Below are 20924 nucleotides of genomic sequence, written 5' to 3'. Positions count from 1 at the left end.
GTAATAAGTAAATACCTAAAATTTGTTGAATGCAGCTTAAAGTAATTCCAAACTACGAATAGTCTTTTTTATTATGTAGATGTTACTAATGTTTGATTACTAAATATTAATTGACACCATTCCTAGTTTTTACAGTGTAGAAAGTGGCTTGAAAAGAAAGACAAGCAAAGTTCATGTATTCAGATTTGAAGCACAGTACTTGAGCATATGTACTTAGTTACGTTCCACTGCTGTTGGACTGTAAATAGTACATATTTAGTAGTATTTTGTTATAATGCATGATCTGTTTTACCAACTAGCAGTGTTACTGTTATTTCTTCATGTTCTGTGTTATGTGTCCTGTTCGCTCATCTACCTAGATCAAAATGTGACTGAAAGCTCCAGTATAAATCTTTTAAATCTACTTTGAGTAAAGAATCAGATGTGTACTGCCAAAGCAATGTGCAATATATGATATAATCAATAAAGCCAAAATCTGTGTTGGACATACAACAAGAGATTTTAAGATATTTTAGGGAAATAATTATGAAAGTTATGTTAGTTTAACACAAATATTTATATTTTGTAGATGCTGGAAAATCATTGCATTGTGAATGTACCAAGAACAATGATGTAATCAAACACGCATTAAAGTGTATGTGGGTATTCAAATAAATGAGACTGACACTTTTATGCATGGGAAAAGTACATAGGCTATCTATTTTAGAATTTAATATGAATTCTTCCAGTTCAACTCTGAATCAAAACTTAGTCCAAACATTTTTATCACTACAGAGCATCTTTGTTTTTTCCTGTGATGCTGATGAGAGGTTTTCGTTACCCGAAATGCACAGCGAAAAAGCCACGTAAACGTAAAGAATCATCAGCGCTGTCTGTTGCTAGCTGCCCCTGCTTACTGCATGGTTTTATAGCTGCATACTGCTCATCATAGGTGTCCACATGATGCTACACTCGTTTGGGTAACTAGTTATTTATTAATACTTAACGCTAATACTCAACTGACTATCTCAGTTTGTGTGTTTTGTTTAGGCTCGCTAATAGCTAGCTAACGTTTGGGTAGCCAGCAGTTAGCTTATTAGCCTGCTTACATTAGCTGGAAGAAAATGTTGGTGAACAAGCTACTAATGGTGCCTAGCTGGCTAGCCTGGACGGTCAGGTGTAGCTTATATTGTAAACTGGCCGCTTACCTGTCAGAAAAACTGTAGAAAACACGAACCTTGTAGCTAGCTAATGCGACAAGCGTTCGGCTGAGTTTTTATGTCAACAAATGTGAATAAACCACGTTACTTCTCAGCTAAAGACCCGCTGCTCCTAACGTTAGCTAGTTAGCGCAAACGTCTTTTCAATTAGATGCAGTCGAATTACATTTTTAATTGAGAGTTCCAATATCAGTGTTCCAAAGCAACACAATACAAAGTGTCCAAATATTCGGACAGTGCACAATAAACAGTTATATCAACATACACAAAATTAAGATTGGTTTATATTACCTACATATTGTGTGTGTGTGTGTGTGTGTGTGTGTGTGTGTTAACAAGCAACTTTAAAGAGCCCCTATTATACTCCTTTTTATTTTTACTGTTGGGTTCTACTATGTTTCCTTGTTTTGATGTTCCAAAAGTATGGTTCTCATACTGCCCGATTCTCCAGTGCGTCCAGCTGAAACACACTTTTTTTCACACACCGTAATAGAGCGTCATGGCCGAAGTAATCTGCGAGTGAATTGAGAACAGGAGCCCTGTTAACTGCGTACCGTTCTCACGCATGGTAGTAACTCTATAACACAACAATTAATAACCCGCAACTAACTCTCTTAACAGGATTAAACACCATACACCAACAATTTGTGACAATACATTTTTTTTAACGCTAATCATTTACACCGCCGGACGGCATGTTGGGTAATATTATAGCTGCTAGCTAACCAAGTAGCATAACAGTCTGTTAAGTTGGGAGTGGCTCAGGTTGCTACTGCCCGTTCAAGAACAGAGAAGAACGTTAGAGGATGAAAAAAGAATGGAGACACACCAGAACAATGTTCAAGAGAGGAGCCGTCTGCGCTTCAGAAGTTTTGTTTCTAAAAAATCTGACATAATTTAGCCACTGTTCTTGCCCGTCACTCTAACATTGTTTGCTTGCACTAACGTTACTCCACAATGCTAACGCTACTCGGCCGTGCCAACGTTTGACATGTCAATTCAAGCGTGCAGCAGAGCAACATTTTGAATGCAATAACAATTCACCCATGACACCGCTACAGACTGTTGAGAAAGACGGGACGGGAACACAGGTTCAGAACCATGATTAAAACACAGGATTTAAGATGTTTAGCCTTGCGGAAATACGTCTGCCAACCTACTAACATTCAAATGCCAAAGGAGACTGGCAGCGGAGCTACGTTTAGTCGCCCACTTTTCTACAACAACCTAACTTACCTTTGGCCAAGGTAGTGTTTATACAACTATGTTACAACTATGATGTTTATAAATGGAAACAATGTTAAAGTTGATTGTATGTGTATTCATTTGATTTAAGTTTATTTTACTAGTTTGGTGTTTGCATAATAACATATTGGAGCCAAGCAAACCCTTTAGTAATCAAAGCATTTAGTAAACATGATGACATTAAAATGTTTTTGTGATATTCTATTTACTCCTGACAGTAGAGCAAGCCATCATAAACCTATATAAAGGCCCAGTCAAGCAAAAGAAAGATAATACAGCGAAACTGCCTGTGTCTTAAAAAATACCGTGATACAAATGTTTGGTCATACCGCCCAGCACTATGTTATTTTAATTTCTTCAGAAAATCTCTTCTTCCTGCTTAGCAAATTCACCATCAGCTTTTAAAGGGAATGGGGGATGACACTGATTGGTTTATTACATGTTACACCCAAAACACACCTACGATTAAGACACTGAATACAACCCTTTTGAACCATGCGCCTGGCGCACAGACCCTTTTTTCTGCCGTTAAACTAGCGGGGGTGGCCTCTAGCTCACCCAGTAAGTGTCCACACCATGTTGGCTGAGTCCTGCAGCGGCCCGGGTTTGAATCCGACCTGCGGCCCTTTGCTGCGTGGCATCCCCCATCTCTCTCCCCCTTTCATGTCTATCCACTGTCTCTACGCAATGAAGGGAAAATTCCCCCCCCCCCCCCAAAAAAAAAACCTAGCAAAAGTGGATTCTGGCGCATGTGCATGAAGCTTCACGCTTTCTCAGTCAATGAGATCATTAATTAAGGAATTTTAAATAGGAATGTAGGCGAGACGTTTTCAGACAGTTGAGAAAATGGGCTTAATTTGATGTAAATTGTTTTTTCCTGTCATTTAAACATGTATAACATACATACAAAAAACTATATAACAAGGGCAAGAAAAGTCCAAAAAGCACAATTAATCAAATTTTATTCACAATTACAATTTCGGCTTCCCATGATCAAATTTGCGCCATCGAGCGATATTTTAAATGCGTCGTTTAATAGAACGGTTTGGGGGAATGGCAATAAATGCTCTTTGTTAGAAATTGTGAAAATCTGAATTTGCGGTTCAATAAACGGGTGATTGGTTATCACAAACGTGGCAGATACATTGTATTTTTGGTAATTTGTTCAGCTATACTCAGAAATACTACAGATCTCACACCATGCCCAATTTTGCTCAAATTGAACAATGTCACTTATCTATTCAATTCAATTCTTTTATTTTGACATGCATTTAAACAAAATTAAGGGACTTGTTTTGAACAACAACATTCAATATGTTATTGCTACACTCTCAACAAGCTTTATTCCCTTTTTCTGTCTGTTTGCAGGGCTACAGTAAGATTGCCAGAGCTGTAAGATGTCGATGGTGGTGTTTGCCTCTGTGGTTCGGGTCCGGGATGGCCTGCCTCTCTCTGCATCCACTGATTATGAGCAGGACAGAGAGCTTCAGGAAACCAAGAGGCACCTCAAGGGTCTCTCCAAGAAACTCAGCCAGTTCCCTGACCGCTGCACACTTAAGACTGGACCATACAATGTCAAGTAGGTCACATGGGATGTTAATTTTAAATTTCCAATGTTTGGTGATTTTGAAGAGACCCTTTACATGCAACTCACACATAAATTAAACCGCTGAAGGATATTCAGTTATGATAACTGTGGATAACTCTACTTGCTAAATGTTTCACACATACAGGGCGGAGAACAAGTATTTGATACACTGCTGATTGTGCAGGTTTTCCTTTCCTTAGAAAGCATGTAGGTCTTTCATTTTTATCATAGTTATGCTTCAACTGTGAGATGGAATCTAAAACAAATCTAGAACATTTTCAAGTAATTAATATGCACTTTATTGCATAAGTATTTGATAAATCAGAAAAGAAGAACTTAATATTTGGTACAGAAACCTTTGTTTGCATCTATAGAGATGATACGTTTCCTGTAGTTCTTGACCAGGTTTGCACACACTGCAGCAGGGGTTTTGGCCCGCTCTTCCATACAGACCTTCAGGTTTCAGGAATGTCACTGGGCAGTACGGACTTTCAACTCCCTCCAAAGATTTTCAATTGGGTTCAGGTCTGGAGCCTGGCTAGGCCACTCAGGACCTCGAGATGCTTCTTACGGAGCCACTCCTTAGTTGCTCTGGCTGTGTGTTTCGGGTCGCTGTCATGCTGGAAGACCCAGCCACGACCCATCTTCAATGCTCTTACTGAGGGAAGGAGGCTGTTGGCCAAGATCTCACAATACATGGCCCCATTAATCATCCCCTCAATTTGGTGCAGTCATCCTGTCCCCTTTGCAGAAAAGCATCCCTAAGGAATGATATTTCCATCTCCTTGCTTCACGGGATGGTGTTCTTGGGGTTGTACTCATCTGTGTAGTTCTGGTCTGATCCCTCACCTTCGTCATGATCATTGATGCCTCACTAGGTAAAAATATTGGCAAATAGCTTTTTAATATGAGTGATGACATCCAGGCCCTCCTGTGAGGTGTCTCTGTTCTAAAAGCCCCGCTGGTGCGCCGGGAAATACTTTAAAAATCTCTCAAGTTTTTGTTTTTAAAGAGCTAATTAGGCTTATTAAAACAGAGATCCAGAACCACAAAAAAAACAACCTCTAATCCTTAAACGAGCTTTCTGAACATTTAAAAATTCAGAGTATCCTTTGATTAGAGACTTTCCTCAATTAGAGCCAGAAGCATTCAAAGAAAGAATGTCAACACACATGAAAGGTCAGAATGAGGCACACGGTCAATAAAGTCACAGGTTCATCTGTGATATTTTGGGCCCTTTCCAAGCTGATATGTTTGTTGTATGTCTGTGTCATGAAAGCATGAGATGATTCTGTATATCTTTCTGCAGGAAAAGTAGCCATGACTGAGGATTGTAACATTATTAGCTGACTTAATTTAGAAGTTTTTGCAACACAAGTTATCTTGTTTTATCATTCAAAAGCCTCAAATCGTACTTGTTTAATATTAGTAGTACTGTATTGTGTTTCGGATTTTCGGATTTAGGGGCTTAAGTTTGCAGTATTTTTAACAAATACTACTTAAGATTCTTTGACATTCATGCTGTAACTCATATTGATGCATCCTCATTTATTATGCCTGTTATACCTTTGGACTTATTCAACTTATCTTTTACTCAACAGTGATTTTTATGATTAGCTATTATTGCCGTATGTCACTAGTTTGATCTTCTGATCAATGCTTAGTGGTTGTTACTTCCACCTGGCTGTAAAACTAACGACTTAAGACTTTGCCTTGTTGAAGTTGTGGCTCCTACATTTTTAAATTCATCCCCTTTGAATCTTCAATTTCTTTTGTCTTATATTGTGAAACACTGTGTGTGATGTCTGTTCATGAAAGATGCTATATAAATTAACTTTAGAGTCAGAATCATAAAATGTTTTCGCCAAGCAAGTTACACTTACAAGGAATTTGCTTTGGTTGTTAGTACATACATAAACATTTAACATTAACTTACTTACTGTAGGTTAAGTACACATCAGTAAATTGTGTGCTTCCAACATTGGGAAACTAGAGGACACACCATTAATACCTCCTTTTGATATTTGTTTGTTAGCCATTTGCTTGATTTCTGAAAAACTGCATCTACTACACAGTGACGTGCTGGTATTTCAGAAATGCCCTCATTCTTCAGATATATTCTATACGTAAGTTTGTTTCTTTGCCAAGCTACCTGATAATCATCACATCCGCCTGTACTGTTTGTTGACATTTTTGTTTCACATCAAATTAGATGTTGCTGTGATAACCGACTTTCCATTCAATTGTGCTCTGAGTTTTTCAGATAGTGTAGAAGTCTTTGTAACTGGTGAATTTAATTTGTGCTTAGCGTATCAATTAACACTGCAAGGCCAAAAGATAGTTTCAGCCGAGATGAATATGAATGTAAATGTGGAATTGTTTAATTAGCTGTGAATGTGTAAGTTTTAGGCAGAAATGTAGTTAGTGTTTACTGCATTAAGACCAGCAACGATCAGAATGAAATGCCATTTGTTTCATGTTTTAATAGTCTGCACTGTTGTTAGCTTTGTGTCCTAATTACAGTTTTCTAGAGTTTCTGTCAAGATTGCAGCGCATGAAAAGCAAGCAAGCGTGTGTGTGTGTGTGTGTGTGTGTGTGTGTGTGTGTGTGTGTGTGTGTGTGTGTGTGTGTGTGTGTGTGTGTGTGTGTGTGTGTGTGTGTGTGTGTGTGTGTGTGTGTGTGTGTGTGTGTGTGTGTGTGTGTGTGTTTCAGTTTTACAAGTGCACTGGGTGTTGCATACCTAATGGTGTGCACCGCAAACTACCCCAATGTGCTGGCCTTCTGCTTCCTGGACGAGCTACAGAAGGAGTTTATTGTCACCTATGACACGAAAAGAACCAGCAGCGCTGTGCGGCCATACTCCTTTATTGAATTTGGTGAGCTCAGTGGATTTTCACAGCATGTTTCAGCTTCATTAATAATACAGGGACAAGATCTATCTCGAAATAACAAGACTCGCCAATATCTCTGAATATTGAGCCCATGTCGAAGCATGTTTTAAAGTTCCCATGGCATGAAAAACATTTTTTAACATGAATATGCGTTCCCCCAGCCTGCCTATGGTCCCTCAGTGGCTAGACTAGAAATTGCAGTAGCTGTAAACCAAACCCTGAGTGTCCTGCTCTCCCTTTGAGGTCATAAGGAGTTTTACCTCCCCTTTCTCTGCTCTGCCCACCCAGAGAATTTGGCCCACCCATGAGAGAGAGAGAGACATCATGGCTTTCAAACAAGCAAAGTGGCGGTTGGTCGAGGCCACATCTCCAGCCTCCACCTTGCCCCCCTTCTTTCCTCCTCAAAAAGCTACAGGCTCAGAAATGGTACATTCTAGGGAAAGCTCATTGTGGGATTGGCTCTAGGGGCTGTAATTCTGCACCAAGGCTGAAGTTTGAGAATAGATATGGTATTAGGGGAACAATAAGGTTATATAAAACATCCAAAGAGCACCATGTCATGGGACCTTTAAGATGTGTATGCCGTTTAATATTCTTTCTTACTGTATGTATGTATGTATGTATATTTTTTTAAACTGAATGGGACAAGGTACCTTCTACCAGGCTCAACAAAACATATTCAAAAAAATGTAGGGACATTTTTTAATTTAAAAAAGAAAAGGTTTAGGGAAAGTATAAAAACAAATGACATTTAATAACTAAATAAAATGACTTCCTGAAAACATCCAATCCAAAGATTTGTTTAATTTCCTGTGATTTTAACCACCTTGTTGTTGTGCTGACTTTCATCCATAAGACACCTTCATCCAGAAGACCAAACAGCGCTACAACAGCCCACGTTCCCTGTCCACCAAGATCAACCTGGCAGACATGCAGACGGAGATCAAGCTGCGACCGCCCTACCAGCTCTCTCCTGAGGAACTGCAGGCTACGAATGGATTCTCTGTTCACACGCCCCCTAAATACAAAGGCATAGGTAGGACATGAGCTGCTGCCAGACACATACATAGTACATGCCACACACATACATCATCCATGTATACAAGAAGGTTGCTTTTATAATGCTAATTACTTAATTTCGCTATTGGGGATCAATAAAGTGTTATCTCGTATTATCTTATTCTCATTAGGTGGCACTATTCAGACTGGTAGCACTGTCTTTTGTAATACAATGACAGAAAGGTCACTTGCTTTTATCTTTAGAATGCTGTATCCTTACCTGCAATTGTTTGTCTCACTTTTTAAACAGCTTTTTTTAGACAAGTTCACATTAAACCTGTAGTACCACATGCTTCTTGTAATAAGGTGTAGTACAGTCATTCTTTCCCGTCTGTGCATTTTTATTAAAATGATATTGTACTGTCCTGGTTTTGTGGTGTAGAGCATCAGCACAAATCTTATATACCAACATTTAATAAATAAAAAGTCCTTCTTTCTGTAGATGGTATTTTGCTGAATGATATCAGATCCAAAAGTTATACATATAGTGTGTGTGTGTGTGTGTGTGTGTGTGTATATGTATATATATATATATATATATATATATATATATATATATATATATATATATATATATATATATATATATATATATATATATATATAGTAATACAAAAGTAAAAAAAACTAAAATCAAAAATACAATTTGCATCATATAACCCTTTGCAAAATTTTTTTAATAATTACTTTTTACGAATACTTAAGGGTTCATTTGGGGTTTCCTCATTTTTTCTTCACTTTCAATTATGTGAAGCATTTTCTAAACTACCCTTGCTGTTAGAGAGGCATTGTTCATTTTATACTACAGTGATCTGTGTATTCTTGCAACAGGAAAATTTTGGAAGCAACAAAAAATCTGTAAATATCAACCAATTTGCTTCTTTTATAGGCCTTCAGGGTAATGCATGATGGTCACCGCTTAGTCAAACAGCTCCACTGCTGCGCTGTAGCTCAGCCTTCCTACCCCTCAGCTCCTCCAGACATCCACCCTCTTCCACCCACTGCCACACCCCAGCTGCCCCAAGCTAAGCAATGCCACCTTGGCTCACTTAGAGCTGTTGTCTTCCCCCCCCTGACATCCTCTTCAGGGCAGCAGTCCTGAGGGATGTATGATAATAGCTACGCATCACTCTTTTTACCTTGCCGGAATAATTTAAAAGGCAGACGATTTAAAGCAATAAATGCTTGGCTTTTTATTGCTATTCAAGGATTTATTATTTTATCCTGCATATAAGTCTTTGTCAAAAATTATATGTTTTGTCCTTTGGAAAGTAGATTTCTTAATGTATTTGTAGTTTATTTGTCAAGGCAGATTTTTCTGAGCCTATAATATGGTCCTTTCTCTCTTCCAGCTCCCACACAGATATTGGAGCCAGTGACTCTCCCAGGCATTGTATCCTGTGTGCTCAGTGTCCTCTGTGGAGGCCTAAACCTGCTGCGAGGAGTCCATGCTATAGAGAGTATACTACAGGTTGGGACATAACTGAGATCACATTCAAACAACTCAGTTTCTCTTGAAGGGAATGTCTGGTTTCCTATGACCTAGGTTTTGATTTTCCTAGTTTTGGCTGTCATATTGGTAAAAAACTAAAGTTAATCTTCTGAGATCTGTGAATGTGACAATATGCGACAACGAAGTCACATTTGGCAAGAAACACAGCAGTAATATAATCATACAGGTTCCAGGTTAGTCAAACTTCAGAAAATCTGAAAAAAATAAAGCCATCTGTAAAATGACCACCAAACTGTCTGTTGTAAACCCCTTTACAGTTTACATAGCGACTTTCTGGCTCACAGGTGAATGACTTTGACATTTCCAAGTTTAGCAGCAGAAAAAAAAAACAATAAGGGATTATAACTGACACTACATGTATTTTAGTTTCAACTCCAATTGAATTGGTTTAGATCATCTGTCTAATTTTCAGACTACTTGTGTTTTCTGCCCCATCTTCCCTTTTTGTCACAACATTGTCATACAATGCAATAGTCATAACCGACCAAAATAAGAATTATCCTTAACCTGAATTTTCAGCATGCCAAATGCTGTCCATGCTGTTGTTTGATGTCACATCAAATTCCATCAAACTAAACAAGACTGAACGGGAAAAAATATATATATATATACACGTATATATACTGCTTTTATGATGCCTTGTCTAGACATGAATGACTAGTACTAAAAAAAACAAAAAAAACAACAATCCTTTTTCTTCTTGTTTGCAGAATGACGATGAAGACTTTAATTACGTGATTGCCTTCTTCCTTGGCACGGCAGCCTGTCTGTATCAGGTAAGTGATAGTCTGCGGTAAGAGCAGCCCATCACTGGCTGACTAACAGCCCTGCACTTTACAGCTCAGCAGCTTGTCAGCTAGACTAACATTAGCAAAAGCTCAATGCCTTTCACCCTACTACCTTCTCTAAAACATTTTCATCAACTCCGTAAGTGCACCTCCTGGATCTAAATGGAGCACCACAAATTGGTAGACTGATGGGGTGGAACAAAGTTATCAGATGGAATTCCTTACTTGCCAGCCATATTGTCCCATGAAGGACATTAATAATGAAAAACTTTCATGTGTCAATGTCAGTTACACAGTGTGCTGCATTCAAATTCTTCTCTTCTGTTCTCCTTTCAGTGCTACCTGTTTGCCTACTTCTCTGTCTGGAGGAACAGTAAGTCCTTCCTGGCGTTAGCACTTATCTGTCTGTCCAACATGTATCTTTATGAACTGAGGAACATGTGGCAGATCCTCTTCCATGTGGCGGTGGGGGCCTTCATGACACTGCAGATCAGACTGAGGCAGCCACTGGGCAAAGCGCCAGACTACAATGTCTGACAAAAACCCCAAACAGAAAGGACAAAAGGACCTTCAATCAGGTGGTCCCGCACATGTTCTGGAAATACAGTGGAGACGCCACTGAGGACAAAGTAGAAACATATAACAGTCCTCCCAGTTCAGGACGAAAAACCATAAAACCTTACAGTACCAGTGGACAGCTCTTTTTGTGGACTTGAAGAAAACTGCCTGAATCACTAAAGGATTTTATGGGGTCGACTTGGGGAAGTTGTCTACTTCTCACCATTGTCTGATGAAGATATTTGCTTTTAGTTCTGTTCAGTGCAGCCATAGTTTAGGTCAGAGTCCTGCATGTGTCCAATTTTGCAAAACTCATACTCTCCCTAAGGGGAAATAGGTCTTGCAGCTGGGTTAAAAGAACACACAGAGATGTAGGCACACAGACTCGGGTACAGAAAACTTAAAGTAAAAAATAAATAAAATAAAATACATCAAGTAAAAACAGGAATCCTTGAGTATGCCATGGCTAATACATCATCATCATCATCATCATCTTCAGCCCCAGTAGTTACGGAAAACTATCATCACTTGCACTTTAGTAGTAAGTGACGCATGTTATGAATATGAAACCTTTCGGTATCAGATTTCCAGGTGTTAATTTGCACATCAGATAAATTGTATGTTGCCCTTAATTATTTGACAAGACATTTAATGACAGCTTTTAATACTCGAGCTACAGTGCTGACATATTTCTGTCTGTACCCAAAACTGAGGTACCCAGCCCTATTATTATTACCTAGGATTAGGCCAGGCTTAACAGATGTTTAGCAGTATACAGTTTAAATTAAACACAGTATACTGTATTTTATGTTTAAACTGTACATATAACTGTTATGACTGATACAGTGACTTGGAAAGATGAACATAAAAAGCCTGCAACTGGACATTCAGTTCAATTTATTGTACAGTTTTTAGGTTTTCCCTCTCCCATTTATGTCACCCACATCCAGGAAAGCATGTTTCTTGTGTCTGTTACATGCACTTTTTGCACATGTACTTGTGTGAACCTGACCGGTGCAGGACTCTGGTTTAGGTCTTTGTTTAAAACTATGCAATGCTGCATTGTGTGTATGTGGGGGGGAGGGGCTTATTTCAGTTTTAGGGGTATTCTATATAAGGAGCCAATGATTCTACCTTATTTTGCAAATATTTCTCATTTTATAGACAGTTGATTTAGCTATTTATTTACTAACTGACTTTTGCCACATGTGGTCAGTGACAATTAATAAAGCTTTTATTGTTTAATGATTTCTTGATTTAATTCTTTTTTTTCTTTATGCAGACTAGTTGTCACAAAGCAACTCCTGCACAGTTAACATTCATATCCTACTTCCACACCCACGCTGCCTAATGGCATATGTCAGTGTCAAGTGACTGCTGATTAACAGGTTTGTGTTGGAGGCTGTATAGATGTGTCACTGTGTTGTTGAAGCCTCAGGCAGCCAGTATCATCTCAGCGTGCTTTCCTTCCACCGAGCCCAACGGTTCCGACATGCTTGCTTCTGCCACTCCCAAAGACAAAACTCATCTTCTTACCCTTTTACCTGTGTAATAGATGTTATCACGGTGTTCACCTTTACCATAATTACAGTCAGGAGAGGCAACATTCATTGTTATTAGGCAGTATGAGATTTGTTCAGGCAATTTGAAAAGATTTCCTGGCTTCCTGCACAATTCCAACAATATATAGCCAACAACTGGAGAATTGAGTCATGTCTTTATTGTTCATTGTTCATGAGAAACTTAACAGCATTGTCATAACATCTTTTTCATTTATTTTTTTTTAAATAATCTCTCTTACTGAAAGAGGTTAAAAGTAAAAATGAAAAGCAGTATGTAGCTCCACTCCATGTGCATCTGGCATCTGCACTACAGATCTGCCGGGGGACCGCTGCAACACTTCAGCCTCATATGATTCATCATCATGCTCTTTGAATGTTCTTTTGCTTCCAACAGCGGTACCACACCTACATGACCTAATAGCTCTTTTCACAATATAGCTCAGACTTGATTGCATTTGAATTGAGCTTCACTGGCTCAGATTGTTTGTGTTCCCATTCTCCTTTTCCACAGCAGTCACAGTAAATGTGTAGTGGGAGTGTGTTGTGTAAAATAGGAACAGTGAAATTGAGATTTTTTTTATACTGATTTATCCAAGTATGTAAAATAAATGTAATTATTTTCAGGTATTTAGAATAAACTGCTGCAACCCTATTGTATGTATTGTTGTAAAAAGTTTTACATTTACATTTTTTATTTTACGAGTTCCCCAGTCATGATTAGAAAACCCACATATTGTAAACAGTGATGTCTCTCTTATTCAGCAAATTAAGATCTTGAAAAAAGAGGATTTTGCTGTGAACTGGAAAATGTGTTTGAACACTGGATTTAAAGCATATCATGAGACCAGAAGTGCTTGAGTTTTGTCTAGTTTCTGTTACACATAAAACTGCATTGCTTTATTCTAATGTTATCCGGTCCACAAGTCCACTTGAAACATACCTACTCTTGTATTAGAACTTATTGACTCTGAGCTCAACTATGAAAAATTAAAACAATCTGGAACAGTACAATGCTTTCCTTTCTTAAACATTGAATGTGTTCCTACACGCCAAGCACTGCTGGTGCCTAATGAGGCGTTTCTTAAGGTCTGATGCATGTTGCTGTGGTTGGGGAAAAAAAAAAAAAGAATTATAAAGAGGATATATACATAAAGGGGTATTAGATCCAAGGTCTGTGTAATTTAAAATAAACATTTAGCTAACCTTGGAGGCTGGAGCCTCCAGCATGTGATAAAGGAGCAGTGGAATTTCAGCTTTAATTCCCCTTCCCTAGTCATTTTTTTGAGCAGGATGACATTCAACAGATTCCCTCAGGATTGAGAGACAGCTGAAAGCTTTCTCAGGAAGCACATTTTATCTCACATGGTGGTGATTTTTGTAATTATTTGTGGATGCCTCATTTTAAGAAACAATTTCCTCCAGATGGGGATTAATGGTGCAGGAATATGTATTTTTTCCTGTGCAGGAAATATGTGGATTTTAATAACAAATAGATGCTTCAGGTGTGAATTGCTACTTGAAGTGGAATTTCAATTTAACATGCTAAGTAAATGTCAGTGGTGGTAATGTTTTTGTGGAAGAGCTCACACAGTCAGGGGCTTGCAGGTTGGCTATTCAAAAAGTTCAAAATCATTAAGTCTGAAGACGTTTTCTCCATCATGTGCTTGAGCTCCACTGAGAAAAGCCTGTATTGTTGTTACTGGCTGCAGTACAGCAGCCTTTTACACCATTACAGACTATTCCTGAAATCCTCTATCTTAAGATGCTCTATTTAAATGGAGAGCATTTAATTTAAATTACCATCCAGCAAACATTACAAGTTATTGAATTAAGACCCTTATTCATTCCTAATGTCATGACCAATGATTTTACTTTTGTATAAATAAAGATTATACAGTTGTAATGGATGAAGTAACACTCAGTGTTCTAATCAGCAGATTAGCATTTTTACTTCCCTCTCTTTCATCAAATGTTAACAGTAACCATGATGATGAAAATAAGACAAAGGACCCCATGTACAAACCAAGTGATGTAGTGCTGCTGCCACCTGTTGGTGTCGTGTAAAAATGGGAAAGAATCCAAAAGTTCAGCGCGAACCCAGCAGAGGGGTTTTAAACACTGGTGCATTGGACAGCATTAAAGGGGGATAGTGTCTCACTGAAAGCATTTTACTTCCACTGTAGATGCCATAGGGCCAAAAGTATGTGGACATCTGAACTTGACATGCATTTGTGATTGTTAAGTATATTAAAAAGAAAGTACAATAAAAACTATTATAGACCTGGCTTTGAGCACAGAGTCATAGTCATGTTGAAACGTACTTTCGCTCAATTTTCATTTTGCTGCAGTACTCCTGTACAAATGAAATGTACGAGTCTGGTAGGACCAGGCTACCAAACCTCCCGATGTCCACATACTTTCGGCCATAAACTTTTGCAATGTATAAAATACTAGCTTTTATGCAAAACCTTTATCAGGCAAATTAAACAGGCATTCATCTAAATCCATTAATTGAGCTGACAACCACGGTTGACTGTGCAGAAAAGTATCCAGAAGAAATTATATAGTACCTGTAAAACATCTCAGCAGTTTATTGGACTGTAAAAAAGAGCAGCGTTTTGCATGACAAGAAAAACAAACCATGGTCTTGCCTCTGTCTTTGTCACCGACGCTGCCTCATCTTGTCATGCTATCCTCATGAAGATGGTCAGCTGTAGAAATTAAGAGGAGATGAGCTTCTCCTTCTCTTTAAACCTAAAAAAGAATCCACTCAGGCAACTCCTAGCTTCACCCCTTATCTCTGATCTCTGATCCAACCTCTTGGTTTCTAATGGCACATTTCTGCACAATACACTGTAGAAATAGGGGTTCACAGGGGCGTCAAATGGCATGAAACTTAAAGTTGTAGTAGTGGTGTTTGAAGATAATGGTTCCAGCACTACACTACATCAACAAAACAGAAACAACCCAAGTGGAACAGAGCAAGGTTCATTTCATTCTACGGGCTCAGAGCAGCAAACACATGAACTAAGTTTCTCTTTTTCTTTTCAAACAGGAAACTAAAAGCAATTTAAAGGTGGCAATATACATTTATCACATGAAAAGACCAAAATCATCAATGAATTAATCACACCAACAAGTATTGCCTGTGTAGTAAAACCCTGGTATATCTTATCATAGAACTCAATTGTTCATCAATTTAAAAAAGCATTCTTGCATTCTGATTATGAATTACAGAACTAAGTAAAACAAAGTTTTAATTGACAAATTCCTAATTCTGACTTTAAATCAACAAATAATACAATTTTTTTCCCCATTTTAAAAATCCTCTTAAATTCAACATTTGTAATTCCATTTATACATTTGTTTCCATTTTGGGATTCATTTAAAGCAATCTGCAGTGTGTGACCTAAAAACACATTTCAAGTTTTACCCACAGAGCAGCAGGAGCTCTGATTGGCCAGAGTCCTGCCAACACATTGCAAGAGGCCAATCAGAGCGCCAGCAATTGCCCTTTGGGTTTTAATTTGAATTTTAAATATTTAATTATCTTTTTTTATTATTTACTCAAGACTTCATTGTGCCTTATTTTGATCCAGATGTATTATCAATTTATTATTGGTTTCTAATTAAACACTGTAAAGTCTGTACTTTACTGTACGGTGGCACAGTCAAAGCTCCATTTACTGTAGTTCATTTGGAGTCACCCAATGTACAGCACCAAATGCGTATTAAATACACAAATAGTCCTAACAAATGCTTTATTTGCTTCTGTAATGTTTACAGGGTTTTAAAGGTTTATGTCTTCACAAGGAAAGAAAAATAGGCTCGTGGCTGAGGGCACAGTGGGCGTGGGAGTCAGTCAATCTCTCAACATTTTCTAACAGGTTGATGATTTTGTTTTTTTTCCATAAGATTTGTTGACAAATTAGAATATTGAATTGTGTTAGAACATTATCGGTTCTCAAATTTGCTATATTCTATCCTCAATATTTTCAATTAAAAACTTGACATTGTCTGGACATTTACTGATTACTCTGTAAAGACAAAGAGAACCAGCAGTAGCGTTGATTAGGTGATAACATAACATAACATACAACATAACATAAAATAATAAGAAATCACTTAAATCAATGAAAACACAAATAATACTGAAGAAACTGCTCAGATAAAAGGGCACATTTCCACATGGGCTTGTCTGTCCCTGTCCACAGGATGAGCATCATCACCATCGTCAGTATAGAGTTCATATTAAAGGCCTCATCGGAGATCATTGGACATTCATTGGGTCGTACCATCTGATTGAGCAAGCAAGGAGTGGTTGTGGAGCGATGCAGTAAGAGGTGGACGGCTGAAAGCACTGGAGTGCAAAAAGACAGATGCATTTATGTCCTCTAGTCTGTCATTAAAAGTGCGCACCCACTCGGTTTGACTGAAATTATCAGTGGCGCAGTCTTGTTAGCAAATGGTTAACTACCTGCAGATCAGTCATGCTCAATTGGAAGAAAAGAGCGAGAAAAACGAGAGTGATATGTACATCTGAATACGCATTGGTGTTTATAGATAGCTCTCTAATATATTAATGTACAAAATATAGAATCCTAAAATATCTGATACGGTTTGGTGTTCTGAAGTTAAAATACAAAATGTTGAAGATAAGAAAAAGCTCTTCAGTGACATCCTTTGTGTTGTCTGTGTATATGCTGTTGATACTGTAGTGTGAGTTGGGAACTTTATAGATCTGATGAAGAGTTTTCTGTAAACACTGTGGAGTGTTTTCTCTTCGCACTCTTCCACGATAAGACACACTTACTGCGACTCCTCTGTCAGTCTGTAAATTACTGAGGTGATCAGATATTCAAGGACAGATAGTGCTGCAGTGCTGGCTGAGTGTCCATACTTGAGAGATTTGTATCTATACCATGACAACATGGACAAAATGTGTTTAACATACAGTACATAAAATCATATACATACACATAAAGCGGTCTGTGTTTTACGTGTACAAGCCAACAGAATTTCTTTGATAACATTCTTCCTTTAGGACTTAGACCGACACAGGTGGCAACATCTGTCTTTATGCACTGATTGGACATCTTTGGTCTCAATGGCAAATTCAGGCTAACTAGGCCTTTCCCACTCATAGTCTCCTCGGCATGCTGAGCTTTGGGATGCATTTTCTCAACCATCCCCGTTGAGGCCTCAGTAGGTGTTAGAAAGGACTGGCGCTGTGAGAAGGGACGCTTCAGTCAGTCTCAGTCCCCCATAAGCTATCAGAGGTCCATGAGCCAGCTTCTTATTTCAGAGGCGGAGTTAAAGCGCCTACCGTGGTGTGTCTATTTGTCACGTAGTTGAGGTTAACTGCTTGGTGGTCCACTTGTGAGAAAATAGGTCATCATCTCTCCTTTTCCTTTGACTGTGACCAAACCTCTGTATTCCAGTGTGTAGTTATAAGAGCTCAGTACCTGGTACATGTCTGCAGTCACCTGAAGACAGACGGAGGAAGGGACAGTGAGTTGAATAGCTTATTTGTGGTTCCTATTAACCACTTTTCTATGCATTTACAATTATTTGAGTGAATATTGATTCAGAATGCTTTATTTGGTGGCACGGTGGATCAGTGGTAAGCACTGTTCCAACTAGCGCCAGCAAGTAGGCACTGCAGACTCTGGACCTATTCCCGGTCTGGGCTGGCCTTTTTTGAGTGGATTTTGCATGTTCTTCCAGACTTTTATCTACATACTATGACTATTTTTGACATATATTATACTGTCTTTTTTTATTTTTTTTAATCAGTTTTCTTGACAAACTATACTGTAATTTTTTATCACTTTATTCAAAATACTATTTTTTCACATTAAAAAAAAAAACTATATATGGACTTTTTTTTTTTTAAATGCTATACAAGGACTTTTTTTATATTTACAACTATTTTTGACTTTAGCTTTTATCACGTTTTTAGACATATACAAGTATGATATTTTTTAAAGATACTTTTTTAGTAGTCTGTATGAAAGGGGAAGAGAGACGGGGGGGAAGACATGCAGGAAAACCGCCAAAGGCTGAATTTGAACTTGGGACCTCTGTGCCAAGGAATAAGTCCCTTTATATAAGCACAAGCTCTACCACCTGCGCTACCCAGGCGACTACTTATTTTTATTTTTATTTTCAATGACTTTTTAATGACATTTTTTTCAACACACTACATTAAGACTTTTTAGCACTTTTTCTATTATTTAGTGTGACGTGGCTTAGTGGGCAGCAATGCTGCAACTTTTTCCGACATACTATGCTATAACTATTTTTGATACATTAAACTTTGACTTTTTTATCACTTTTTCAACATACTATACTTGGACTTTTTATAACTTTTTCAACATACTATACTTGGACTTTTTATCAATTTTTTTGTGTCATGGTGGCTCAGTGGTCAGGTCGATTCCCATTTCTTTTACAAACTTTTTTTTTTTTATACTTTTTTTGACATACTATACTATGACTTACAACTTATTTTGACGTATAACTTTTTTTGACATAATACTGTATGCTATGACTTTTTTACTTTTATCAACATACTATACTATACTATTATTATTATTATTATTATTATCACTTTATTCGACATGGTATGACTTTTTCCAATATACCATGTTATTTTTCTTTTACTATTTTTGATGTACTTTTTATCACTTCTCAACATACTATACCATGACTTTTTATGACTATTTTTGAAATACTATTTTTTTTCTTTTCTTTTCTTTTTTTTTTTTTTTTTTTTTTTTTTACACAAAAAGGTACTGTACTATGGCATTTTTTCCGATATACTATAAAATTACATACTATACTTTGACTCGTCCCTTACTGCATTATATTCCATCATATTTAAAATTTTGAATTATTACCTGCCACCAGGAAATTAAGGCGTTTTCACTATGACTTTGTGCCTGAAAATGTATTATTACTTTTTTTTTTTATTATTAAATGCTGACCGCTAGACCCCCCGCTTCATATGTGTCCCACCCAAAGGCCTATTCTGAGCCAACAAAAACCCTGCATGCTCACTGTATTATTTTTATTCAATTTAATAAAATGTAAAGCACCCAGAAACCCAAATTCAGGAGAGAAACTGACACAGGTGCATACAATTCTTTGGTGGTAATAACTTAAAATATGTTTCATTTTAATCGTATTTGTCCCTTTTCGCCTACAAAGAGCTCCTGTTTGGTTAAAAGAAATACAGTGCAAGTTATAAATATATTTTTTTTTTATTTATGCTTCACCTGTCACTCCATTTGGTTGACAAACATAAATGACAAGGTGTAAAAAAAGGCCCTTTCAGCTCTTCAGTTTTTGTATTGTCTGTATGTGAATAGCAAATATTAGCATCCACAAATGGATTAAAACACAGTCACAATAGTAATGTGCTACTGCTTTGTCACTTTCATGTTCATTAGGAAGCAGTGGTGCATAGTTGCTCCTACGTAAATGGTTTTCAGAAGGTGCGGTGGAGACGGGTGAGATGAAATTAAACGGTTCTATCTGTGTTCAAAGTAGCTGTGAGTTTTGAGCTTTAATGATTTCACATCTGATAGAGCAAAACCAATATGCCCATTTTTAATGAACATTATTCATCTTGAATAAACGTTTTTTTCTAAATCCAGTCGTCAGCCATGTCTGAAGGGCAGTTTTTCCAGAGTTTATGCACATCAGATTAATTTCTCTTTTTTGACCAGACTAGCTTGGAGCTAAATCCAAGATGACAAAACAAAACTAACAGTGATGAGCTCTGCAAATTCTGCTTTATTGAGTCATTTTAGTTGTTTTTTTTAATTTCTTTTCCTTAACTGAGTTAATATTCTATCCAATGACTGCGTTTGTACCAATTATTTTTTAAATGTTTTTGAAATTTATATTGAGAGAATGAAATTTTGATGACTACTAAAGTTTAACTTTGAGGGACAGTTGTTCGGGATTGTCTAATGGCTGGAAGGACTTGTTTACTGTCACCAAGCTCATGGCTCCGGGATAAAGGTTTACTACTATCTTTATTAATTTAGGAATGTAACATTATCTAACTATCTATTATAAAATCATCTAAATTACTTATTTTGTGAAAGCTACATTTTATATTATATCTCTGAAATGGCATGTTCAGAGATTTTGGCAATGCGGTGTCACACTGTACCTGGATCCTCTCTGGTACACCTGTGCTGTCCATGCGACTTGCCACGTTCACTGTGTTCCCCCAGATGTCATACTGAGGCTTTCTGGCTCCGATCACCCCGGCAACCACAGGGCCAATGTTGAGACCTACAAATGAAACAAATGAGAAAAAAAGACCAAACAAAGTACCTAATTACTACTAAAGCAGCTGGACTTGCTTGTGCCGTAAGGACTGAGCCTTGGTACATGGGGCGAACGCTCAACCAGGTGAGCCACCAGGGCGCCCCCATTTCAATCTACATTTTTTACAAAAACTATTGTGTTAGGTTCCTTAAGAGCTTTTCTCTCACAAAATAGA

At 37.7% G+C, this 20924-nt stretch overlaps 2 protein-coding genes and 1 long non-coding RNA gene across 3 annotated transcripts in view; 1 reads left to right on the top strand and 2 right to left on the bottom strand.

The window, feature by feature from the left end:
• The window catches only part of LOC117952594, a 15737-nt gene extending 13891 nt beyond the window's left edge, over positions 1-1846 (bottom strand). The window contains exon 1 of the long non-coding RNA XR_004658458.1: positions 1732-1846. This is a non-coding gene — a long non-coding RNA (uncharacterized LOC117952594). The remainder of the gene's footprint in view (positions 1-1731) is intronic.
• On the top strand, positions 812-13301 carry sec22a (SEC22 homolog A, vesicle trafficking protein). Its single transcript, XM_034884994.1, has 7 exons — positions 812-959; positions 3813-4023; positions 6745-6908; positions 7780-7959; positions 9335-9453; positions 10206-10271; positions 10620-13301. The coding sequence occupies exons 2-7, from the start codon at positions 3842-3844 to the stop codon at positions 10818-10820; spliced, it is 912 nt and encodes a 303-aa protein (XP_034740885.1). The 5' UTR covers positions 812-959; positions 3813-3841; the 3' UTR covers positions 10821-13301.
• A 2473-nt stretch (positions 13302-15774) lies between these two features.
• The window catches only part of adcy5 (adenylate cyclase 5), a 72169-nt gene continuing 67019 nt past the window's right edge, over positions 15775-20924 (bottom strand). The window contains exons 20-21 of the mRNA XM_034885354.1: positions 20589-20713; positions 15775-17889 (exon numbers count right to left, since the gene is read on the bottom strand). Of these exons, the coding sequence (XP_034741245.1) occupies positions 17761-17889; positions 20589-20713 (254 nt within the window). The 3' untranslated portion in view covers positions 15775-17760. The remainder of the gene's footprint in view (positions 17890-20588; positions 20714-20924) is intronic.

The sequence above is a fragment of the Etheostoma cragini genome, chromosome 11, assembly GCF_013103735.1.
Source record: "Etheostoma cragini isolate CJK2018 chromosome 11, CSU_Ecrag_1.0, whole genome shotgun sequence".
NCBI lineage: Eukaryota > Metazoa > Chordata > Actinopteri > Perciformes > Percidae > Etheostoma > Etheostoma cragini.
The sequence above is the reverse complement of the archived record's forward strand: the minus strand, read 5'-3'. Positions and strand labels throughout refer to the sequence as shown.